The sequence below is a fragment of the Mus caroli genome, unplaced genomic scaffold, assembly GCF_978045245.1.
Source record: "Mus caroli unplaced genomic scaffold, Mus_caroli_1 scaffold_16, whole genome shotgun sequence".
Lineage (NCBI taxonomy): Eukaryota > Metazoa > Chordata > Mammalia > Rodentia > Muridae > Mus > Mus caroli.
In genome coordinates, this window is record NW_028227271.1 from 94,054,469 (window position 1) to 94,080,601 (window position 26,133).

A 26,133-nucleotide genomic window follows, 5' to 3' on the forward strand; every position below is an offset into this window, starting at 1 on the left:
TCCCAAACCTTGTGAAAACAATTGAGGTCAACTTTCATCATTTGAGGTGATGTCAGCTGAGCGTTTCTCAGAGAGTGTATTATGTTAAAGATGTTTCCTTTTCTTCTGATTTGGTGAGAATTTTTAATTAGAAGTAGATGGTGAATGGTATGAAATTATTTTTCTGTCTGTACTGAGATGACCAATGGCTAGTCTCTATGTAGATAGTTTCATTTCTGTGATATCAAGTTCTCAAGTTCATTGATTTAAAAAAAATCTAATCTCAAACCAGTTGTTAATCATTTACAGTTTATTTGCAGGTCAGACATCTTTTTCTCCACATTTTTTTGGGGGGGTCTTTACTTGTTCATGTCTCTTCTTAAACTTAACACACACTCACATACACACACACACATGAGAGAGAGAGAGAGAGAGAGAGAGACAGAGAGAGAGAGACAGAGAGAGACAGAGAGAGAGAGAGACAGAGAGACAGAGAGAGAGAGAGAGAGAGACAGAGAGAGAAAAGAAGAAGAAGGAAGAGGAGGAAGGAGGAAGAGAAAAGAAGGAAGAAGAAAGAAAAGAAGGAGACAGACAGACAGACAATGCTGTTCCAATGGCAGTAATGATAGTTTTAGTGTACTTTATCATACTTTGTGACAGGTCTGACTATAGCTCAGGTTGTTCTTAGACTTAAGGGATCATGACCATTCTTGCTTCAGCCTCCCAGGTGCTGATATTTATAGGTCCATGCCACCATGCCTCACTTCTTGGTTGACTTGTGACTGGTTGCTTTTTATCATTATGCCAACTGAGTGCCAGATACCATAGACTTCTTTTTCTGTTGGTTTTTTTGAAACAAGGTTTCTCTGTGTAGCCCTCGACATTTTGGAACTCACTCTGTAGACCAGACTGACTTAAAATCAGAGATCTACTTGCCTCTGCCTCCTGAACACTGGGATTAAAGTCACTGATACTATAGATCTTTTTGGATATAGGATCTTATTCATACTCTTATAATTATTTTTGAAATTCATTCCGGTTAAACTAGTTATTAACAACTCGATCCTTGCCTTGCCTGATCCTTCTTTAACTTTCAGCACTATGAGAGGTTCTGGTGAGCGTAATTTTGGCTCTTCTGTGTAGCAGCCCAGAAACTCAGAGCAGTAGCCTGGGAGAATTGTGTTGTTTAACTCACTTACTTTCTCTCTTCAAGACAATCACAGTCCTTTATTGCCTGATGTCCAGTGTCTTGAAAATCAGTTAGTACATTTTGTATGCTTTCTGTAGGTTGTTTGAGATAAATATTAAATCTGGTTCTACTATCCTACTTTATATGGAAACACTTATCAGTAATAAAATCTCAAGAAACCTGCCTGAGAATAAAGTCGTCTGCATCAGAATAGAAGGCAGCTTTGAGAGACATACATGGACTTTGATTATGTCTATTGACTTTGACTTAGTTCAAAAATCCTAACAGAAACCACTATTGTAGCCATGTCTTAAGGAGGGATTCCATCAATGTGGGAATGATGGAATTGATCTTGTTACTTTGTTGTCTGTAAGAACAGGTACAGTAAACTGGATTTTGTATATATTGCATGGAGGATACAGAACATAACTAGAACCCTTAGTGCACACTGATTTTCTCTTTGGGGAGGAAGCAACAGACCTGTGACACCCCTGGTTCCCTAGTCTGCTTCTGAATTAGGTTTGCAATTGATGTGTTTGCTCTGGGTCCCTTTAACCTGTTATATTTCTCACTTCACCTGCAGTGTCTGATGATTCAGAGTCTTGTTTATGGAAGTGAACACATTAAGAGCATAGAGACTAAAAGCCTCCTTTCCCTACTGCAGAGGTAAGTTCCATCCCTGGACACGAGCCATCTCATCACTTGGGTATATGAATATGCCTGTCTCTGATTCAGCCAGGCATTGCTGACTTACCTAGTAAGGCAAAAACTCTTACCTCAGTCATGGATTTTGTCAGATTCAGTAGTTTAGGACAGGAATTATAGGAGTTGGCCCTAGTAATATGCAGTATATTATTTCATCTACAATAACATTTAGCATATCTCTCTCAGTGCTGAACATTTTAGCCAAATCGTGAAAGACAAGGTCTTTGCTGATAGCGTGATGGACACAATATTATATCAATATGGATTTTTATAAAGTCAAATAAATGGATACTTTAAAATTACTTTTCTCAGTGACTATATCTAGGTCTCTAAATATAGGGCAGGTGTTTGGAGGCAATTTAGTATGTTCAGATTTGCTTTTGATGCTTAGATTTTTGTTTGTTTGTTTTTGTTTTTTTCCAGACAGGGTTTCTCTGTGTAGCCCTGGTTGTACTGGAACTTACTCTGTAGACCAGGCTGGCCTCGAACTCAGAAATTCACCTGCCTCTGCCTCCCAAGTGCTGGGATTAAAGGCATGCCCCACCATGTCCGGCTGATGCTTAGATTTAAGGCAAAGAGTATGCTTGGCAGAGACCTGCTGTGTATAATAAAACCTCCAACTGAGCTAGGCCCTGCTTAGAAAAGGTTTCATTTAAACTCCCACAACTGCCCAAGATAGAGCTCTCATTTGACAGAACAAAGACCAAACTTCTGAAGATTCTCTGTAATCCATAGTCTTCAAGATTTGAACCCCAAGTAAATATGACCCTAGAGGCTGTATGAGTTTCAAAGCGAGTTCTCTAACAAAGAGGGAATCACTATCGGGTGAGGTTAGGATTCTGATTTCATTCACCAGAAGTGATTCCCAATCAGTCCATTCTCAGCAGGCTCACCAGGTTAGGCAGAGATGAGCTTCAGGAGCAGTCGCAGCCCGTTCTGTCCACACGTGAGATGGGTGCTGAAGAAAGCTATTGCCTACTTACCACCATCCAGAGAACTGGGTTCTCAGCCCCTTCCATGACATTCAGGTTAGGGATATAGAGGACCAGTCTCACAGAAGCTCCCCACTTGCAAGTGTGCGTGAATAAAAGTAAAAACCAAAACAGAAAGAATATGACAAGCGAGAATATTGATCTTTCATTTCTCCAACACATGCCATTTTTGACTGATAAACCACAGATGGTAAGTATGTTTTTCTCTCAGGATAAAACTGAAGCTTAAGCCAGGCAGTGGTGGCGCACACCTTTAATCCCAGCACTTGGGAGGTAGAGACAGGCAGATTTCTGAGTTTGAGGCCAGCCTGGTTTACAGAGTGAATTTCCAGGACAGCAAGAGAAACCCTGTCTCAAAAACAAACAAACAAAAAATTACCACCACCAAAAACACCCAAAAACCAAAAACCAAAAAACCTGAAGGTTAGAATGTTTGGGTATTTTGTTTTATAAAAAGATCATAAAGTTTGCCCAGGAAGAGGCAAAGCTGGAATCTACCACAGGTCTGTCTAACGTTAGAGTGTGGCCTCTGAAGGCAGACGTCTAGCTTCTATGCTAAAATCAGATTCACAACTCAAGACTCCAACTCTCAGATCTCTCGTCTTAGAGAACGTACTTAATGCCCTTAGCCTGTAGTTATGCAACACTATAATAATCAATGCTTCCCTCTCATTTCTACATTAATGAGACCATATATAATTGTTGGGTTCAGGAAAGCCTTAAGTCTTAAATGTTCACTTATTGTCAACATCATAATAACATGCCAATAATGATAGTGATTCTTTTTCTGAAAGGTAGACATAATGAACCGTAATGTTTAAATGAGTCATATATATGGTCATATTAGTGTTTTCTATTAAGAATAAGGTAAGGAATATTCATACCTGGAGTAAGATTTACGGTTTTAACCCACTTTACACTTGGGCAACACATGAACCTGAGTAAACCATTTGCCCTTTTTGAGCTTTGGATTCTTTCATCACGAATGTACAAATATCAATATATCATGAGTTGGCATGACTTTTAAGCAAATTCTTGTCTATACATGCATATCCCAGTGCCCAGAGTATGTGCTAAATCAATGTTAGCAAAACACTCATCCTTCCCTTCCTTATAGAACACTCACTGCCTCTTACTTTTAAGGCAAGTCAGGATAATTGAAAGTAGGGGTAATTGTTAGTCAGAATTACCATATTTCATGTTTGAGATTTTGACATTCTGTCCTATTTAAAGCACCTTTTATGTTTTGAAATTATTAATAATGAAACAAAACAAAAACAACATGCAATTTCAGAGAAGAAACATAAGCTCTTTCCTTCAAAATTGGGGCACAATTCTACCCAGCTTGTATCCAAACAAGAGAAACCTCAGAACTAGTGAGATAGCTCGGTAGGTTAAGGAAACCTACTGCCACGTCTGAAGACCTAAATATGATCCCTGGGACCCACATGGTGGGAGTAAAGAATAGACTCCTACAAGTTGTCCTCTGAACTTCAAGTGCATGGCAGAGCACTTGACACACAGCGGGTCGTGTGGGGGGTGGGGGATAAAGATAGGAAACCCACAACTGGTCACTGTTCAAAGAGTAAGTGACTACTCGGTGCACAACTAAAGGAGACACCCACACATGCTCCCTTTTTCCCAGGGCTTAGGAACCATTGTAGACGAGGGAGCAGAAAGACTGTAAGGGGCAGGGATGGTTGGATGACTACAGGGCAACCGTGTCCTCTGTCTACAGCAGCTGTATTATGAATTAGGACACCATGCAAGATCTGTACGAATTAAAGACATACATGTAAAATTACATAGCCATTAGCAGGACTCTAATGCTTTAAAAAAATGGAGGAAGCAAAGTTAGCCAGGTGGGTAAGACGAGAGGTGGATTAGGAGGAGAAGGGGTAGGAGATAAGATGGCCAAAACGTCATGTATTCCCCAAGAGTTAATAAAATGTATCTCTAACATTTCAAAAGGGAGAATGCAAGATAAATGGAGTGAATATGTTTTCTCAGTAGCCTCAAGGTGACAAGTGCCATGAAATGAGGAGAAACTAGGGGACATTTGTGGAAGCCAATGCAGACGCCAGGCAGTCTAAGTTTCTTTACATGCTTGAACCTAAGTTGATCAGATTTCAGGTTCTTCCTACTCTCTTTCACTATGTGAAGAATCTGGCTTTGAAGGGTCTCCATCTGCATATGGAGAGGCCTCTTCAGCAGGCTGTACTCCAGAACCCATTTACATGTGGAGACACAGAAAACCGAGTTTCTATCATTAATTTGTCCAGGAAGAGGCAAGGCTGCTGGGATTTTAACTGTAAGTCTCTTAATTGCTCTCTTTCTGCTAAGACACTGAGATCTAGACCTAGCTAGAGCCCATATAAGGGGAAAAGAAGAGTCTTTTGAAGTCCTCTGCTGTAGTAGATATTGCGTCAATAAAGGTTTTTCTTTCTGTGAGACAAGCCCGTATCTCATTTCCCAAGAACTGCTGAGCAAAGCCATGGGGCAGTTGCCAAAGCCCAGATGGCCAAAAGCAGGGCAGGAGTTGCTCTCTCGGCTTCAGCATCTCACTGGAACAATCAGTCCCAGATGTCCTGGGACCCTGCTCGTGTCCCAGTGTGCTCTCGTGTGCTTTGTGACACCTCCTTCGGGAACTCAGTGAAATCCTCACTAGACTGCCATAGCCAGCAGCCTGAAGTCGTGTCCTATGGAGGCTCTGCAAAGAAGTCAGAGCAGAACGGGCTGCTTGGGGCAGGAGTTAATTCCAGAGCAAAACAACAGTTGCAAGGGCACCACATAAGATGTCAGTGTTTAGAAAAGGCAGAGAGAACTTCAGATTTGTAAATAAACTTGGAAGTTGTCAAGTTTCTACCTGAGTCACAGATGCACTTCAGTTTAATCATTCCTAAGTCAAGCTCCTAAAGGACAAGAAACACTCAATGTGTCCAAGAGACGTTCCTTTCGGAGAAAACATACACAGAACCAGTTTGAAACTACTCTGTAGTGTGTTTTAATAGAATTATAAATAAAAAACCATAGGGAATAAGTTGTGAAGCCAAAACTGCGAGTGTAAACGGCATGCAGGAAGGGTAGGGTATCTTCAAACATAGATGACTGAACCCGCAGATAGAAGAAGCCAGAGAGTGGGTGCCCCTCAGTAAGCACGGTTGTGAAGAAACTACTGATGTGAGTTGTTACACTTTAAGGGTCAGAGATAATAGCAAGCTGTGGATAAACTTAAGGTGAAATATTTGGGCCATACCATGGGATTTTCATAAACTATACTACGTGTTCAGACTTATACAGAAGGCAGCTATGGAAGAATTTCAAACAGGATATGATAATGATTATCAGCTTTCAGACCTGAACTTCAATAGCAATGGATGTGAAAGACAAGTAGGGAGAAGGAAGGAGCGCACTGGCAAGCAGATCCAATAGCCTAAGAGAGGGATGCTGAGACCCCTAAGTACCTAAGCTATAAGAAAGGAATGTATAGACGATATATTGAGAAGCATTCTGCTACCTGTGTTGAAACCAATTAGATGTGAAGTGTGTCAGTGGCAAGACTCAGGTTGGCTTTGAAGTCCCCGGCCTGAAAACGAGATGAATGTGTAATGGGCAGTGCTGGCAGAGGAGACCATCCTGGAGGATAGATACATAGGACTTAGGGAGATAATGATTTCCACGTTGCCTATGCTGTGTTTAAGGTACTCCCTGTACACCCGTTTGGCAATATCTAGTAAGCTGTTGGCTGTTTGGAGCAAGGACTCAGGAGAAATATTCCTTCCCAAGCCTATGAGAAGGATAAAACAATCCACAGAATGCGTGTATATGAAACAATGAGGCTTGGAAAGAGTTTTGGAGACAATTCATGCTTATTTGGGAGAGATTATAGCCTGATTTAGTAGCTGAGTACTGGGGTACAAATGTAGTGAGAATTCCCAGCTTACTCTATCTCCAAACAATAATAAGAACACTATGTCTAAGCATTTAATATATGTCAGAAACACAGCTTTCATGATTTGTAGTAGTGGTGGTGGTGGTAATGGTGGTTAGTTGTACCAGCAGCAGCAGTAGTTAGTAGCAGTAGTAGTAGTAGTGGCAGTAGTTAATTGTAGTAGTAGTAGTAGTAGTAATCGTAATAGTAGTAGTTAATACAGTAGTAGTAGAAATAGTAGTAGTAGTAGTAGTAATAGTAATAGTTAGTAGTAGTAGTAGTTAATAGTAGTAGTAGTCAATACAGTAATATTAGCAACGACAACAACCATTATCATTGTATTATTAGATGGAGACTCAGAGAGACCTTAGAAAAAACAGAAAAGAAGCCAGCAGAGGAGAAAGTCTCCAGAAAACAGTAATTACCCTATTGCAATGAAACATTAAGGAGCTGTAAACAACCCGTGAGCTGACAATTTCCAGTCTCAGGCAGCATCAGCAAATCCAAGTGTTAGCCGAGAATTTGTGATAATGGAGACTGTAACTACAAGCCCAGTTCTGTGAAAAAGGTTGCAGAGTCCGCCCTCTTCGTATTTTGTTGATGTGATTGGTTGTTATACTACCTTTTGTTGGTATTTTGAAGGGAAAACGGTTAGTAAAACGTTTAAATGTGTGTGTCCCATGACTCTGAAAAATGGTTCCAAATCCATCCTTTGAGATCTTTACACAAATTATGTGCATGTCTGTCTTTACCTTCCTTAACAATTTGTTTCTAATAAGAAAAAGTATGGTAGACAAACTCAAATGCCAACCAGAAGAAAGAGTGCTGTTATGTTACAACGTGGTCATTCAAAACCATGAGTTGTAGCTTTAGAAAGTCACAGAGAATACCTCAGATATATTGGAAGGAGAAAGAAAAAAAAACCCATATTGGTTTTTAAAAATATGTGATTACTAAAGATAATAGTATTATCTCTTGGTCATTTGTGTGTGGAGATTTTGTGCTATATATCTCTGTTATTTTATTTTAAATTTTATAACATGCATCTTATTTGTGATGATGGAAAAATAAATTTAAAGTATGTCGTTCAAGTGTCAGTGTTAAGAGCTAATTTAGTGTAGCAGTGGGATTCAGCCAGTGGCTGTGGTACAACTTTTATGTGTTAGCATATGGTCTTGGACAACTCCTCCATGAACTAGGGATAAACATAGAGTGCTCAGCTCATAAGGTTGTTGTAAGTCAATGAGTTAATGTGAGTAAGCTGGCTTGGAAAGCCATCTGGCCTGGAGAGTGTATGATTGGAGATGATGACAAAGACTGACAAAGATTCCAGATGTGGAGAGAATGGTGATGAAGAAGCCATTTTACTGACAAATAGGACATCGCCATTTGCTAACATTAGCATGAACTCCATTAGTGGAACAACTTCTTGAGATTAATGTTTGGGCCAACACCTGCCTAGACGTGCTCCATAACCAGAAAGTCACCATTACCTTGCAAAGTGCCCCATCCCCGTTACAGGAGAGTCCTAACTAGAATAATGTAGAGCACACACTAGACATAGTGTTATGAAGTTGTTTAAATCTTGTTCCAACACTTTCCATGTATGAGTTGCCCCACATTTCCGCGTTCTTTATGAGGAGTCAAACAGTATCTGTACTCTACAGTGCAGAGTGAGAGTGTTCACTCACTCCACACCAGCGTGTGCTAGGCCATGGGAGACTGACAGATACCGGCTGTACCTGTGAAGCCAGACTTATTGGTCGGAAGTAGGAACGCAGGGAGCATCTGCTTTATTTTCATCACAGCCAATCTCTCTGGGATAATTGCAAGCTGAGAAGTTGTATTGATAGAGCTTTTTTGATGGATGGATTTTAAAGCTACATATTCCAACACAGGGGGAAAAAGAATATTTACAAAAAGAGAACAAACCAGAAACCACAAAGTTCATTGACCTGTTAGGGTCCAAGCATCTTCAAAAACAAAACAAACAAACAAAAACCTTTATTATAAAAGAAACCTTGTAAGGAAAAAATCAAAATGAAACAAAACAACATTATACAACAAACCCCAAAACAACACATCTTAATAATCGTCTATGGAGTTAGAACAGAAGCTGTGGAGCTCCACGTTGCATTTTACTCTTTAGCAAATGTCTTTTAGTAGACTTGTTCACCAGCCAGAAAGGAAAAAAAAAAATCTATGACATAATTAGAAGCAGAGAAACCGTCACCTTTACATCCTGTTTCATAGCTTGTGTCTACTACCTGCACTGAGTCCTTCCTCAGGGCCTCTTGGTCACAGAAACACAAGAGAGCAGCTACTCCTGGGCTAGGAGGCTGAGAGAGGCAGAAATGGGCCCCGGGCAGTTACCTCTGGAGAGACCTGTCTCAAGAGTCTACTTGTCTTATTCATGCTTTCAACATCTGATAAGACCCTCCTAAATAACTAGTACAGCAATAGATGTCACAGATAAGCAACATAAATAAAACACATTCACCGGATGTCAGAGATAACCATGGTAAATAAACCACGGTCATTCACGGTAAGGGGGCAGCCCTCGGTGCAAGAAGGAGCTCAAAGAAACAGTAAAATACAGAGTGTGCATTCCAGGTTAGAGCCCACTGTGTGATGAGAATAAAAATGAGACAGTAGCTATAGGACCCGGAAAAGCCTCCATGGTGTAACCATTGAGCTGTTTTCCAAAGGGCAAGTTTATCCAGATGGAAAAAAGTAGCTGATCCAGGAAAGAAGAAAAGTGCATGCAGAGACAGAATGGAGTGAAGGAGGGTGATGCCCAGGACGAATGGTAAGTACTTAGCAATTGCACAGCTCTTGCTCCTATTTCCAATAGGGAATGGTGACTGCCGAGAGATGCACACAGTCTCCCTGGAGTGGGAAAGAGCTGTGGTCAAAATCAGCTTAGGAAAAAAACAAGCAGCAGCCAACAAGGTGATGTGGGTGCTGTAACTGGACTGGGAATTCACGACATCTGCTCCTTACATCTGTAGAGCAAATTAATATTTTTTAGTGCTATTTTATTTCTATGAACCTAAATTCCTTTTGCAACAGTCACTTGTTCAAATCAAAGGGTGTAGGACATGCTCGATCTGAGGGTTCAAGAGTCCTTCTATAGTTTGGTAAAGAATTTGGGGTTCTTCTTTAAGGCATGATGCAGTCTTAGGAATAACAATTATGTCAACAATCAACCATTTACCCGATCATAGAAAGTTGACTTGAACATGTCCCTGTGACCTAATTGTTCCTTACGATTCACCGTAGTTAAGAGTAGCAGCTCAAATGCTAACCATGAGGCATCTGCCTATGGTCTCAGCTACTTGGGAGGTGTGACAGGCAGAACACCTAAGCGTTGAGGTCACTGTTGGCAACACAGTGGGTTATACTTTCAGTGTAGCTCTGGGAAAAGGAAGCCCTGGACCATGAATACTTTCTAGATCTATCTAGCCCCATTTCCCTTGTCTATAAAATAAAGATGAGTACCATCCTTGGGTCAGGATCACTATGAGAAACAAATGGAGCGCTTACAAAGCATTCACCCACAGTAACCGTGTACTAGGTTGTCAGCCATTTCTATTATTGTGATTTCATGATCTTTTGTTAGAGCATCGATGCTCAAAGCAAATGGAGACAGGGGCTGGCTGCTTGGGAAAGCTAACACTAATCTCATGGGGAAAACACTTTGTTGGTTAATGTTTCAAATGGGATCCAGAACCCCTGAAAACAGAAAAGGAAACACAGTTAGAAATGAACACTCAAACACAAAGAAGAGACTGACTATACTTAGTGCAAATCAGTGTGTCTGACAACATAGGGTTTGGGACAGGGGAATCCTGCCACCATGTGGCAGCTGGCCGACTCACTCTCCTAGCAGTCATGGAGCTCAGATCTTTGCCCACCTCTGATTTAGTGGGACCCTTGAGCAGAACTGAATCTGTGCCCGTTTCCTCTGCTAACGTTATCTCTTGTTACTGACAAGGTAACTAAAGCCATAGGTAACTTCCTGTATCTTATGTAGCCCGGTAGTAGTCAGAACACGAAACAATCTTAAGTGAAATTGTACATTTAAACCCCCAAGTTCCTTGTAAATTGTGTATCAGATTTCTGTGGAATATAGTTACTCCATCCCTCCAAGGGCTATGAAATCACCCTGGTTTAGACTGAAGGCACGGTGTCTGAAAAGCACTCTTCATAGAAACTTTGTGGATGAGTATTTTGGCCTACAATCCTAGTAGCAGTTCAGCTCTTCCAGTATAAGGAATGGGAGCATAGAAGCCTTAATAGGAAGAAACAGGCAAGGTGGGTCCTCTTACAGAGTGGGGTTTGAATCTCTGTGCCCATCGGAAATTATTTGAGAATCCTGAAGTACATTGGGTAAATTAGGTAGGTTTTCCTCAGCTGCAGGTTAAATGCAACCCAGGTAGACACGATACCCAGAGTTTGTCATTTAAGTCGAGGGAAGAAGAGCTTTGGTCTTTTGGGCCAAATCCAAGACTCTAGTCCTATTTTGAATTTGTTTAAACACTCATTCAACATGGTTTGATATGGTAATGTCAAGTCACAAGGTGCTGTCCTAGCCTCAGAAAGAGCACAGCTTTTCAGCACTGATAAGGCAATGAGTGATATGGTGTTGGGGCAGGGGCATCTGCCATTGGAGAGTAGAACCAACACAAATGAAAATCCCTTTTCTTCCTTTCTAGATCTTGAGAGTGTTATCAGGGACTGGAAACTCTACATAAGATAGACAACAATAAAGACAACCTTGTTGCTAACCAAAATTCGAGAGCACACCATATGTTTATCAGCATGAATGCAGCAACAGAGCCAAAGTGGAAGCGATTTGTGTTGTTTTGTTTTAAACTAAGGATTTTAATGACTCTTGAGGAAAGACTTCCATTTCACAGCCTTGTGGGTAGGATATGTAAGAGCTATTAGAAACCAGGATCTTGGTTTCTTTCTGGTAAAGAAATCCTTTAGGCAGTACTCCATGTCTCTGGGTCTCTCTCACCTCCCATTGCTCTTTTCTAATTGTACCTCAGTTAAGTCTTGACTTTCTTCTTTTAGCTACTGTGGGTTGAACACAACCACGTGCTGAGAGAGGGCTGGAGAACTGCACCAGAGTCTCAGGACCTCACTGAGCAGTTTATCAAGGAACACGCTAATAGACTGGACGTGGTTTTAGTCAGCCTGTTTACGGCTACTGAAACTGCTTTGTGAGTAATGTTTGAGTCTCCTGCGGCATCTGCCTTGATCTGATTGTATGTTAGAATCAGAATGGACCTTATTTTATAAATGACCTGTGGATAGGAGAAAAGAGATGAAGGGATTTGTTTAAGGTTAGTCTGGTAGTTATTCCTGGATTATAGATGGGGCTTCCTTTCACACTGCCTCCACCAATCTAAAGATTTAAAAAACTTTAGAAAGGGGAGGGCTGGGAAGATAGCTCAAGGGGTCTAAGCATGAATACCTATATGCGAACACTGAAGCCATGTAAGATAGAGGGCTGCATGTGGTGGCATGTATCTGTAATCCCAGCACTCCTAGGAGACATGAGAGACAGAGACAGGAGAATCTCCTGGGAGTAAAAGCTGATGGGCCAGCTTAGCCTGGAGTATTGCTGCTGCAACAAAATTATGTTATTTTTCATGTATGCAAAAAAGGCAAGAGAGAAATTTCATATTAGTTTAGACAACTTAAAAAAAAAAAGCCCCCCTTCAGCTTGCTACCTGAATTGACTTAATGGAACTCAAAGACTTTGTCTTTGGGAAACTTAGTGTCTCACTACCAAGTACCCTTTCACTTAGTACTTACAGAACATTTCGGTTCTTTATTCAAGAACTAACTTGTTCAGCCTGTAAAATCCAGTAATCATACAATTCCAAGTGATAGGAAGTGATGAGCAGTGTTTGGCTGTGGCCAGAGCACATATGTACCATTTCATCTCAAGGCTAGCCACAGGTTCTCTCTGGGCTGCTGCCATCTTTTCCCCAGAATGCTTTAGTCTGGCAGTCAGAATCAAAGTCCCCAGGTGCAGTCCTGACTCTGCTTTTTTATCATTGATTGCTTACTGGTTACTCGGCTTGTCATTGTTAGCTTTAGTCCCGCCTGGAGATGGAACTTCTGCTCTCATCCAGAAGTTCTGATTGCCTCAAGTAGCATTGGAAGAGTGGCCTCCACGGCCACATAGTGGTTGATGGATTTGGGAAAGATAGAGACATAAACTGTAACTGTGGTAACTGTATGTTCACAGTAAGAGTAGTTCCCCAACTTAAAATCTTACTGCTTTGTGAACTCAAAGACACAGTAGAAATGCTGAGTATAACGTAACCTAATTTTAAAATTGTACTATTTTGGAAAACTAGGTAAGTACCAAGCTGCTTTCTAAATTCAATCAGTTGGGAGCCAGCAAGTGGATTCCACAAGCAAACTCTTGATGTTTTCCCCATTCAAGTGCTAACCAGGGCTAACTCTGCCTACCTTCCAAGACCAGACTAAACTATATATGTTTGGGGTAGTATGGCTGTAGACAAATGCATACAGTTGCTAATGGGCCTGAACTACACTACTCTTTTGAATTAGTTAATAGACACTGGCATTTTGGGGTGTATGAGGTTAAGTTATTTTCTTATGATCTCCATATCGAGTTAGAAGAAATCCAAACCCAAATCAGACCATGTCATATGGAGATGTTTAAGCAGTTTTAGCAAAGTTTCTGCAACCTGTCCATCAGCTCGTTGTACTTAAGGTGTGAGCCATCAATCCACTCCTTATCAAAGTTCCACCTGTTCAGAGACCAGACAATACCGTTCCAACCTAGTTAGTAACAGCAACCAAACCTCTCAGATAATAACAGCAAGCAAAACCTTTCAGCCAGTAACAGTAGGAAGGAAGACTATTTAGGAACCAAACTTCTATACCATCCCAAGAGGGACAGGCCACAACCCGAAGAGGACTCGTCTTTTTCATGAAAGGGTAAGGCACTTCTCTTGAGTTAATTTAGTCAGTTTACAATCCTGAATTTCTTTAGCATTACCAAGGATATCTGTAGCTATCGTATATGAATCCATAAGCTATTTAATTTCACAAGAAAAACATATTGCAAAGGTAATCAAAACTCCTATTCATAACAGATTTGCACATTCATGTACTCCTAGCGTTCCTAACTGCAGCACTGTCTATCCCCTGAGACGGAAGTCTGTTGCAGTATCAATGAGCATACTGAACTGCATATACCCTGACGTGGTTAAAAGCAACAGTGGAAGGTGAGGATCAAGCTCAGTGACTCAGCACTTGCTCACAATGTGCTCAGTCCCGATTTATATTTCAGGTGACGAAGAACAGGAAAGAACAGGAAATGTGAAGGTAGGACGGGGCAGGGTCTGTGCATTTAAAAACCTGCAGTAAACTGAATGCTGGTACATGTATGAAGGCCTGCAGACTTTTCAAGGGTTTGGGCTATCCCTCCGCCCCTTTTTGAGGCAGGTCTTTCGTTTGTTATGCTGTGTACTCCAGACTAGCTGGACCACAAACTTTAGGCTGATTCTGTTCACCTCCCATCTTGCCCTGGAGTGCTGGGCTAACAGCTCCACAGCACGGCATCCAGCTTTCTCTTCGAGTCCTAGGACTGAAGGCAGCTCGTCAGGCTTGCACAGGGACCACGTTTACCCACTGAGCCACCTCCTGCTCTCCATCGAGTTCTGAAAGAGTCCACTCCAAACCGCTGAGAGGATCATAGACTACCCCTTCAGGTAGCTGCAACCATGTTTTATAGGAATACTTTACATCCTAAATTCTGTGATTTATAAAAGTATAATTTAAGAAATTATTTAGTCTCTTATTTTGAGTAGTTAAATAAATTCTGGGAATAAACAAGGTTAAAAAAAAAAGAGAGAGAGAAAAAAAGGCTGTTTGTTTACCTATTTCTGGCAAGCAAAATTTTCCAAAAAGAAAATGATATAAACTTCAAAAACACAAAACTAAAAACTTATAAAACTCAACCTGTATTCTTCCATTGGCTGTATGTGATAGAAATGTAGCAGACCCCAAGTGTCCCCAGCTCTGCCAGAGGACACATTCCTCTGGGTGGTCTCTCACTGGAGGCAAAACAAAGGTAAGCTCATTAAAATAACAATCCCTAAATCAAGGGGAGCATACATATTCTTTTTTTTTAAAAAAAGATTTGTTTTATGTATGTGAGTACACTGTTGCTATCTTCAGACACACCAGAGAGGGCATCGGATCCCATTACAGATGGCTGTGAGCCACTATGTGGTTTCTGGGAATTGAACTCAGGACCGCAACATTAGCTTGAGAGTCCTCTGTGGACAGCTGCACTCAAGTGCACACACCTGCACATATAATTAAACATAAATCTAGAAAACCACAACCCCCAACTATATGTACCTAAAAAGACAGTTTTAAATGTACAAATCCCTACCCGTAATTAAATCTATTAATAGACTCAATTTCAAAAAATTCATAGTGAGTTTTAAAAGACAGTCTCAAAGCAGAGATTCTCCCATTTAACACATATTAATGAATGCCTAGTGTCTTAGGGTTTCTATTCCTGCACAAACATCATGACCAAGAAGCAAGTTAGGGAGGAAAGGGTTTATTCAGCTTACACTTCCATACTGCTGTTCATCACCAAGGAAGTCAGGACTGGAACTCAAGCAGAGCAGGAAGCAGGAACAGAGGCCATGGAGGGATGTTCTTTACTGGCTTGATTCCCCTGGCTTGCTCAGCCTGCTCTCTTATAGAACCCAAGACTACCAGCCCAGAGATGGTCCCACCCACAAGAGGCCTTTCCCCCTTGATCACTAATTGAGAAAATGCCTTACAGCTAGATCTCGTGGAGGCATTTCCCCAACTGAAGCTCCTTTCTCTGTGATAACTCCAGCCTGTGTCAAGTTTACACACAACTAGCCAGTACACCTACGTACTATTCTAAGTACACAAGACAGTAATGAACAAAACCCCAAATCATATGTATCCAATCTTTATGTATTGTGTGTGTTGGGGCAGGGGACTTTGTAGAAAGCAGTTAGACTTATACTTTTTTCTACTGAGAAGGCTTATCATATGATTTTAGTATTATATTTTGTTAATGACAAAAATAATCTATTGCCACAAAAGCTATTTTAGTAAAAACTATCCAGGGAAGTACAAACATGGCTTGTTTTGTGTGGGGGATGTGGAAGCCAACCTTGTGAAGGAAAAAGTGCAAAGGAGAGAGCGAGACAGCAGAGGCTCTTGCGAGTCCTGATGGTCCAGGGCAGTAGATCTAAGATGGCTCCCGGAAGACCAGTGAGACAGCAAAAAAGAACCAAGGCCAGGGCAGTACACCTCTTATCCCAGTACTCAGGAGTCAGAGGCAGGTGGATCTCTGTGAGTTTGAGACCAGCCTGGTCTACACAGTAAGGACAGCTAAGGCTATGTAGAGAGTCCCTGTCTCAAAACAAACAAAACAAACCCTTAAAACTAAGTCAACAATAATAAAATTAACCATAGAAAGCATTGCTCAAATTTCATGGTAATGCCTCAACTGAAATCATTTGTGAAGTCACCTGTAAAGAAATGCACGTGAGCCAGGGTCTACTGAGTTCCAAGACAGCCAGGAAACCCTGTCTCAAAAAATGAGAGAGAGAGAGAGAGAGATAGAGAGAGAGAGAGAGAGAGAGAGAGAGAGAAGAGGAGAGAGAATGTAGGTGAATGTAACAAAAGCAAGAATAGTCTCTCAAACAGTGGTTCAGCTGTTTGTTTCACACTTTGGCAAACATCAGAATTTTCTGGAGGAAGCTTGAGAAAATAAACATTGCTCTCCCCACTAGCAAGTCTCAAGAAGTTCTGACATGGTGTGATAGATAGTGAGCCACTCAGCTTTAAGATCTAGTATCTGACTGGGGAGTGGTAGTGCACATCTATAATTCCAGCACTTGGAAGGCAGAGGCAGGCGGATTTCTGAGTTTGAGGCCAGCCTGGTCTACGGTGTGAGTTCCAGGACAGCCAGAGCTACACAGAGAAACCCTGTCTCAAAAAAAAAAAAAAAAAAAAAAAAAAAAAAAAAAAAAAAAAGATCTAGTACCTGGAATTTATACTATTATATAAAGAAAAGAACATATCAGATATGGCTCCATCCAACTTTGTATAGAGTCTCAAGATAGTCTATGTTAGGCTGGGCATAGTGGTGCATGTCTCTAATCCTAGTACACAGAGGCAGAGGATCTTTGAGTTTGATGCCAGCCTGGTCTACAAATTGAGTCCAGGACAGCCAAGGCTATTATACAGAGAAACCCTGTCTTGAAAAACGGAAAAAAAACAAAAACAAAAAACCCACAATGTATTCATCTTGATTCACCGATTCCCATAAGTTGGGAAGGTAGTCAGGGGGAAAGGAGAATGCTGGAGATGTGGCTCAATCGTCGCCTCAGAGGACTAGGGTTTGGTTCCCAGAACCCACATGGAGGACTGTAACCACCTGTAACTCTAGCTCTAGAGCATCAAATGCCCCCTTCTGAACTCTGCAGGCACCAGGCATACATGCGGTGCATATACATCCAAGGTAAGCAAACACACACACACACACAATGAACACAGGTTTTTTTGTTTTTTTTTTTTGAGACAGGGTTTCTCTGTGTAGCCCTGGCTGTCCTGGAACTCACTTTGTAGACCAGGCTGGCCTCGAACTCAGAAATCCGCCTGCCTCTGCCTCCCAAGTGCTGGGATTAAAGGTGTGCACCACTACGCCCGGCACAAACACAGTTTTAAAAAAGAAAAGAACAAAAGACACAGGACAGTACAACAAATCAGATAATTTATGGCTATACAAAAAATTTATTGACAAAATAAAAACTATTTACAGATTTACAGAATGGGGCCTTGCTCCTATTTTCTATACAATCCAAAATGAAATCATAAAGGTTAGAGAGTTAGAGTGAGAACGCCAACTTATAAAGATACAAATATTTGCCGGTCGTGGTAGCGCACAGCTTTAATCCCAGCACTTGGGAGGCAGAGGCAGGTGAATTTCTGAGTTCAAGGCCAGACTGGTCTACAGAGTGAGTTCCAGGGACAGCCAGGACTATACAGAGAAACCCTGTCTCGCAAAAGAAAAAAAAAAAAGACACAAATATTCAGTGAATTATTCAAGACTCAGGAACTTCTTCATCAGGGCAGCAGTAATATTCCACAAAACATATTTGCCCATCTTCATTTCTAATCATGTACTGTAAGGAGAGGAAGCCTCGATTATCTGTCCGGATAGACACTTTACAGGATAAAGCTAGTGCCTTTGTAGAGGGCTTCAGTAAAGACAGCTTGTATCTGTAGGAGAGTAAAGGAAAGGCTGCTGTTTGGATCCACTAAACACAATGCATGCAACACCAAGTAAAGAGAAAAGTTAGCCAGGAACTACTGAGTAGCAAGTACTTAACCGAGGTACTGGATTTCTTGCCTTATCCACCCGAGATTACAAACCAATATCCCCAAGTAAATCTAGTGCCCAACCATCTACTCTTTTTAATGCGATGTACTTTTTTTAACAGATTAAAAATTACTTGTTTTTGTATGGAAATCTGGTACTTAACTTCATCTTTATCAACAATGTAACCTTCATATTGAGAACTGACCTGTTGATCTGGGTCTTATTACAGTGAAATGCTTCCACCAAGTCAGAATCTTTGGGATAGTCAAGATGGGAGTTTCCTGCATTTCCAAAAGTCGACAACCTATAGTTGAAAGTAAGTCAGTCATTTATTTGTAGGTTCAATAATAAGCAATACTAGAATTCATGCTACCTTAAGAAATGACATATTAAAATCCTAGTTATAAGGGTAGAGTTCAGCAGGTAAGTGCATTTGCACTGCAAGCCTCAGGACCCGAGTTCGAATCCTAGATCTCACATGAAAGGCCAGGTCTGACCATGCATGCCCGTAGCCCTATCACTCAGGTATGGAGACTAGCAGGTCCTCATAACCCAGTAAGCAGCTGCTTACCCAAAATGGGGAGCTTGTGATTCAAGGCTAAGGTGGAAGGCAAAAGAGGAACCCCACTCCCCCATGTCCTTTCCTGCCACAAATGTGTACATAAGGCCACATTCACCTGCACATTCATGTAAAGGCACTACCTACACACAGACCACACACAACACCGTTACCATGGAACAGGCTCAGGCTGGGAGCACCACACACAGTTAATACACACCTTATCAAGCATCATAATGAGGTTTCCACAGGATGCTACAGGAGCAAAGAGGAACTAGTAACAAGCTTAAAAATGTTTTTACTTTCTACCTTTACGTGTGTGTGTGTGTGTGTGTGTGTGTGTGAGAGAGTCCAGGTGCTCCGGAACATCACTTTGGAGCAGTAGTTACAGGCAGTGGTGAGCCTGACATGGTAGTGGGGATTAAACTTGGGTCCCCTGAAAGAGCATGCTTGCTCCTAAGTGCCTGAAACATCTCTCCAGCCTAGAAATAGCTTTGAAGAAAACGTCACATCAGAGTATACAGTGTTTCTCTGTACAGTTGTATAATGACAGTTAGCTTTCCTTATCTTTAAATCTAAAAATATATTTCAGAGAACTGCTTATAATGGAAGACCTTGATTTTAACCAATTGTAAGGGTCCCATTTCTAGCTTCTACAGCTGACCCATTTACATGCAATTTGTGCCTTTAAATTACGTTTTACTATTACAGCGTTTCTCTGTTAGACCAATCTTAGAAGGTTCATGGTCTTTCCAACTTTGTACTGTCAGCAAATGTATACAATTCTGAGTTTAGTCTCTAAGAACTGCCTAAGCATTTGCTATGGGAGAAGCATGCTGACAAACACAGTCATTAGTCCTGTAGATCTGTAGATCCTGTAGATCTTCCCGAGCCTTGGGGTCTATCCTCCATGTTCCCTGTCAGTCTACATTCCCTTCTCTAAGGTAACTTCTGAGTTCCTTATGCTTCCGTATCATGAAGGGATGATTGTCCCCAGACCTCCATTTCTAGTCTAGGCTGATTTCCTCAGTACCACATCCACATATGTAACCGCCCCACCAGTGCCTTGGGAACTTTAAATTTTAACATATCCAGAAAAAGAATTCACAGCCACTTTCACACATCAAATTGTCTCCCATTCTAGAAACGGGATACAAGGCCCATCTAGGTAACTCATTTTAGAGGATTAACTGGGTGTTAGTGGTTTACATTTTGGTTAATTTTTGGTAGAGCATAAGTGAAAATCTTATCTGACTAATCACAAGAAAGCTTCCTATAATTGTTCCTAAGTCAAAAACAAAACAAAACAAAAATCCACAACCTATGTTCTCTGCACTTCTTCAAAAATTTTAAGTTCTATAAAATTATTCTAGTTTTGAAAAAAAAAAAAACCTCAGAAATTTTGCTGGGACAAAATATCCTATCAGAACAGTTTTTGCTGAAAAATGCCTAACCCAGTGAGGTGCACCTTGTCCAATACTCTGAGTCCTGGAGAACTGTTTCCCAAGAGCCTATGAGTGCTCTCCTCATTCTTACTGGCTTGCCATTGTGTGCTCTCTGCTGAGTCACATTCTCCCTCACCAGAATAAGGTGGACATGTGTCTTAGGTCACCAACAGCTACTAAGTAAAAAAAAGCTATCAGCAATATCTCCTTCCTTTTGTATCCTGAACTACCGTAAGGATAAACAGATACCATGTAATACAGACAAGCTGTTTAAATTCCCTCAAGATGTAACCTCATCTACATCACAGTCAGCAACTAAAATACCACTAGTTTGTAGATTATGAGAATTGGCTTCCAACTATAAAATGCTTTGTGGGTTGCCCTTCGTATGTCTTAAGTTTCCTATCTCAAAGTTGGAAAATTATGGAATAATCAAATGCTTCTGAAAACTCTAGGATGGGTTAAAAAAAATCCTGCAACTCAAGCAAATGTTGTGTGGCGAGTTGGATCCGCACCAGACCACATAAGGTAATCACACTGACGTACCTGAAATAGGGCTTGTCAGGAGACACAGTGATCTGTAGGACATCACCTGTCATGTCCAGCTCAGAAAAGGCTTCCCGGAGCCCCTCTGACTGCAGGATAATTTTATTCATAACATTGGTGCTGCAGAAATCAAAATCCAGTGTCTCCTCAGGCTCCTGAGTGGTAATTTTGCAGACCGTCACCACTCCTCCTTCTTCTAGAAATAGCATCAGTGGGTGACCATAACCTTGGTAACACATCCGAAGTGCAGTCAAAGTCCCTGCAGTGATTTAAGGCATATGGGGCTTAGCTCTATGGCTCTGGAGTTAGTGTTCCCTCCAAATGACACACACATTGCCTCAAGAATAATTTATCTGCCAAGCTTCTAGCATGCATGTCTCCTCTTAAAGACACCTGATTCCAATAATGGCAAGAAAACGGGGACACAGGAGAAAATCGATTCTGTCTGGCTGAACTGATTTTCCCACTCCTTATATACAACGTCCCCTGCTGAGAGACAGTGTTATTTTAAATCAAATTGGGAGCAATAGAGGGGTAGCCATGGTGATCTAACTTAACACCTCAGTCCCTTCAGAGGAGGGAAATAAAATATCTCGGCTCCTTCCTGCTGGTTAGAGAGCCAGTAACGGAGATGAGAAATCAAATGTTCTCAGGAAAAACCGAGCTGGGAAACACTGCATTTGTGAATGCATAATTAACAACATATGTAGTACAGTATGTGTTTGGTGGTTATGAGTATGAATGTACACATGCCATGCGTGCCCACGGATGTCAAAGAAAAACATCCACTGGGAGTTGGTTCTCTCTCTCTACCACAGGACCTGGGACTCAAACTCAGGTTCTGTCAGGCTGCGGACTTTACTCATGAAGCTATCTCATCTGCTCAAAGTGTGTAATTAGACCCGGCTACCTATTATGCCTCAGACTTACAATCCTAGGATGGTGAAGGCAAAGGCAGGAGGGTCACAGCAAGTTCCAGGCCATCTAGGGTACATGGTATGGCAGAGTACACTGGAATCCTAACACTCAGAAGTTAAGACAGCAGTATCTCGAGTTTAAGGCCAACCTGAGTTACACTCAAGGCCCTGTCGACAAAACCCAAAACTTAATTATGGACCTGCCAGTGCAAAGCCATGAGTTACTTCCCTATGAAATAAAACAATTTTTGGACTCTTCTAGTCTTATATACAGGGCAACTGAGTTTCCTAATTAATGGTCAACTGGGAGTGAGCAAAATTGGCTTCTCCTGCTTCTAAGTAGATGTTAGTTCTGAGTAAGTCAGAATCCATATGGAATTAAAACGTATTTCACAATGTTAAAGGTATTTCATGAATTTAAAGTCTTTTAATCTTAAACTTACAATCTTGGAGCCTTGTGTGATGATGAATATTGTCAACTTGACTGGCTCTAGCATCACCTAAGAGACAAGCCTCTAGGCATGTCTGTGATAGGGATATGATGATCAGGATGAGAGGTGGTGGGAGCCCCACCCTGAATGCAGGCAGCACCTTTTTTTTTTTTTTTTTTTTTTTTTTTTGGTTTCTCTGTATAGCCCTGACTGTCCTGGAACTCACTTTGTAGACCAGGCTGGCCTCGAACTCAGAAATCCGCCTGCCTCTGCCTCCCAAGTGCTAGGATTAAAAGCGTGCGCCACCACTGCCTGGCTAAAATGTTCTTGTTTTGTTTTGTTTTTTCGAGACAGGGTTTCTCTGTGTAGCCCTGGCTGTCCTTGAACTCAGAAACCTGCCTGCCTCTGCCTCCCAAGTGCTAGGATTAAAAGCGTGCGCCACCACTGCCTGGCTAAAATGTTCTTGTTTTGTTTTGTTTTTTCGAGACAGGGTTTCTCTGTGTAGCCCTGGCTGTCCTTGAACTCAGAAACCTGCCTGCCTCTGCCTCCCAAGTGCTGGGATTAAAAGCGTGCACCACCACAGCCCAGCTCAGGTAGCACCATTTTAAGAGCTTCTGTGTTAGACTGGATAAAAAGAAGACAGACACCTAAGCTGTTCTCTTCTTCCTGCCTGTGGACACAACGCCACCAGCCACCTCGTGCTGTTGTTTCGCTTCCAGGCTCATCCTTGCCATATGGACTACACACTCCAACTGTGAGCCTAATTAATAAACCCTAAAACTGCTTTGTCAGTCATTCTTTTCACAGCAAAAAGGAAGGTAATAACATACCTTGCATATTAGGATGACCTAAGATGAATAAATACCTTCACAAATACGTAAAGAACTAAAACAAACATTCAACTGGTAGTTTAAATATTTATGTCCGGGGCTGGAGAGATGGCTCAGCCGTTAAGAGCACTGACTACTCTTCCGAAGGTCCAGAGTTCAATTCCCAGCAACCACATGGTGGCTCACAACCATCCGTAACAAGATCTGGCGCCCTCTTCTGGAGTGTCTGAAGTACAGCTACAGTGTACTTACATATAATAAATAAATAAATATTAAAAAAAATTTATGTCCTATGATTATAACAACTAGGAGGAAAATGAATTGGAAATCAGTTTCCCTTTATTCTTTAAAAATTTAATTCATATATACAAATGCACCCCCTAATTATTAGGGCCTAATCCTTCCCTCCCTAGGACTCCTCAACTTGTTCCAAAGAAATGACTTTTCCCTCCCCTGGCGGCCAGCAGCTGCCAAAAGCATCTCCAGTAGGGGTGGGGCCTCACTAGTCCTGCCCTGAGAAGTTAGTTTTCTAACAAAATACTGGCGGGCTTGGGGCCGTAGCTCAGCTGTAGTAGAGTGCTTGGCTAACATGTATGAAGTGCCAGTTTCAATCCCTAACACCACATAAAACTATGAGTGGTTGCCTATCTCTATAATCTCATCACTTGAGGCAAGGGCAGGAAGATAAATTCAAAGTTATCCTCAGCTACACAGAGAGCTCAAGGCCAGTCTGGGATACATAAGACTCTGTTCCAAAAAAAAAAAAAAAAAAAAAGATAAAAAAATTAGAAAGCTTATATTCTAGAAACCTTCCTGTTTGTATTTTCTATTTTTTTAAGCATAATAAATACTTTTATGCCACAACAATAGTAGTAGTAGTAGTAGTAAAATGGTTCACCTGGTGTAGGACTTGATCCAAAAATAGATAAGCAGTCTAAAAGGATAGTCAAGTTAACTCGGAAAGTAACAGACTCTTCCCGGACGACAAATTCCTGAAACACGTCAGCCTACGAGAAAGCAAACATGAAAACATCAAAGTGGATTATATTAAAAACTGAAAAGTCACACGCCTATATTTCACTCTATGCTTAGAAAGTAACAATACTCTGCCAACTCCATGAGACTATTCCTCATTCCCAAGTAAGACATACTAAGTGTTCAACCTTTCCCCACTTGAATACTACTGAGTGGTTTAATCATTAAACGTGGAACACTAAGATGGGCCCCATTTAGGAGCTCTTAAAGGGAGTAGGGGGTAGAATATGATGAAAATATATTGTATGATTTTTTTTTAATTAAAAGGGAGTCGGAGAGACGGCTCATCAGTTAAGAATACTTGCTATTCTTCTAGAAGACACAGGTTTGATTTCCAGCACCCACATGGTGACTAAAATCCTTTTGTAACCATTTTCAGGGGATCCAACACCCTCTTCACAGGAACTTGGCAGGAACCAGGTACACGCCTTTTGGAGACATTCATGCAGGCAAAACACTCATACACATGAAATTAAAAAGCCAGGAGCTGGAGAGCTGACTTAGAGGTTAAGAGCACTGACTGCTCTTCCAGAGGTAGAGGTCAATTCCCAGCAACCACATGGCTCACCACTATGTGTAATGGGTTCTGATGCCCTCTTCTGGTGTGTCTGAAGACAATGTACTCACATACATAAAATAAACCTTTTAAAAAACATTAAAAAGCCAAACACCACAAAGTTACCACCCCCTAGTAAGGGCTCTTCATCTTCATTTCTGTATCTAAATTTAACACCTATGTGAGCTTGCCCTAACTCTGTCTTGTGCCTATATCCCTTAAAGCTAAAGTCACTTAAGGATAGGATAATTCAGTGTCAGGCAGTGGTGGTACATGCCTTTAATCCCAGCACTTGGGAGGCAGAGGCAAGGCAGAAGCAGGCGGCAAGAACTTGAAGCCAGTCTGGTCTATAAAACAAGTTCCAGGTAACCAGGGTTATGTGTTAGACTCTATCTTCGGGGGAAAATGCTCCGAGGAAAAATTACAGCCAGTAAGAGGAAAAACTAAAACGTGCATGACAACTAATACTGTGAAGAGTAAATATTCTGGGTTCTCATCCTAACTCAATCAGTTGTAAGACTACTGAAAATTAAATCTGGTGCCACTATGTCAAACCAGAAAGTGTCTATATGTGTAAAGATTAAAAGAGGAAAACGGTGAGAAGAGTCTCTCATTAATAAACTATCACTAGTAACCGTTATCTATGTGAGACAAGATGGGGAAAGTATTTGTTGGCAGGAAAGAAAAAAAAAGTAATGACATTTTGTTCTCTAACTTGAGTTTTGTTGAATTAAGTCCTTCCAAATTCATTCATTAGGAAATGCTTAAAAAATGTCTTCACTCCCCCATACCTGAATAAAGGCATTTGCTTGCACACACTTGGCATTCTCCACTGTAACCTTGATTCCGTTTTTGGTAGCAAAACACGTGGCGTGTTCTCTGAAATGAATGGCTTTCAAGACCGTGGAGAGATTCCTAACGTTGTCAAGGCTGGCCACTAAGCAGTACTGTTCGTACTCCTCTTCATTGTACTGGGTTAGGAGAGGCATGGATGGTCCACGGTACCGTCGGCTCCAAGAAGGATGCTCCTCTTCCGGAAGATGTGTGAAAACCTGAGACACGGAACAACAAACCTCGCTATCAGTGCGGACAGGACTGGCGATCTCAACCCGAGCCGAAATCGAGATCATTCTATTTTCATGTCTCAAAACTACGGTATCCTATCACTGAGGGGAGAATGCAGTTCACAGGGTAGCTCTAAATGGCGCGGGTAACCGGGCTTGCTTAGCACCTCTGAGCGCCACCAACCTGGCTTGCGGGAGAACGCGACTGCGGCCCGCTCGCCGCACAGCGGCCACTAAGGGAGCCCCTGGCGCCAGGTTGTGGGTGACGTTCGACCCCTCAAAGCCCCTGCCACCCTGAACACCCTGAGCCCCAAGAACACCCTGAGCGTCCAAAAAGCTAGCAAGCCTGGCAAACAGCTCCCGCCACCGTTCAGATATGCAACCACCTAGGCCACCGTCACCACCGAGCCGCCGTGTGCCTAGAGAGTCTACCTCGAGACCGGAAGCGAGCGCCTTGGAGCCGGATGACTTAACTCACAGCCTAACGTGGGCTACCATAGAGATCGGAAGGCGG

The 26,133-nt window shown here is 41.7% G+C and overlaps 2 protein-coding genes across 6 annotated transcripts in view; one reads left to right on the top strand and one right to left on the bottom strand.

Annotated features, from left to right (window-relative positions):
* Ttc23l (tetratricopeptide repeat domain 23 like) overlaps positions 1-11,648 on the top strand; it is a 59,875-nt gene extending 48,227 nt beyond the window's left edge. The window contains exons 10-12 of one of the 2 annotated variants that reach the window (XM_021183482.2): positions 1,752-1,834; positions 9,505-9,605; positions 11,515-11,647. In XM_021183482.2, coding sequence (XP_021039141.1) covers positions 1,752-1,834; positions 9,505-9,580 — 159 coding nt within the window. In that variant the 3' untranslated portion in view covers positions 9,581-9,605; positions 11,515-11,647. Of the gene's footprint in view, positions 1-1,751; positions 1,835-9,504; positions 9,606-11,514 lie in introns of both variants that reach the window. The other variant, XM_021183481.3, reaches the window with a different exon arrangement.
* Positions 11,649-17,633: 5,985 nt separating this feature from the next.
* On the bottom strand, positions 17,634-26,054 carry Rad1 (RAD1 checkpoint DNA exonuclease). 4 transcript variants are annotated; one of them, XM_021183342.2, is made up of 6 exons: positions 26,006-26,054; positions 25,347-25,607; positions 23,863-23,971; positions 20,787-21,045; positions 18,442-18,540; positions 17,634-18,136 (listed from the first exon to the last, which is right to left on the bottom strand). In XM_021183342.2, the coding sequence occupies exons 2-6, from the start codon at positions 25,542-25,544 to the stop codon at positions 17,959-17,961; spliced, it is 843 nt and encodes a 280-aa protein (XP_021039001.1). In that variant the 5' UTR covers positions 25,545-25,607; positions 26,006-26,054; the 3' UTR covers positions 17,634-17,958. The 4 variants fall into 4 exon arrangements, with proteins under 4 accessions (XP_021039001.1, XP_085687549.1, XP_021039000.1 ...); XM_085831423.1 differs by lacking the exon at positions 26,006-26,054 and adding an exon at positions 25,938-25,956; XM_021183341.2 differs by lacking the exon at positions 26,006-26,054 and adding an exon at positions 25,804-25,931.
* Positions 26,055-26,133: the final 79 nt, after the last annotated feature.

Coding starts and splice junctions, on each gene's coding strand:
- Rad1 (XM_029469396.2), bottom strand. CDS start 25,685: ATGATCTCGATTTCGGCTCGGGTTGAGATCGCCAGTCCTGTCCGCACT. Junction 21,046..23,862: donor TGGATCAAGTCCTACACCAG/GTGAACCATTTT, acceptor AAATCACTGCAG/GGACTTTGACTGCACTTCGG. Junction 18,541..20,786: donor CCTGACAAGCCCTATTTCAG/GTACGTCAGTGT, acceptor TTTCAACTATAG/GTTGTCGACTTTTGGAAATG.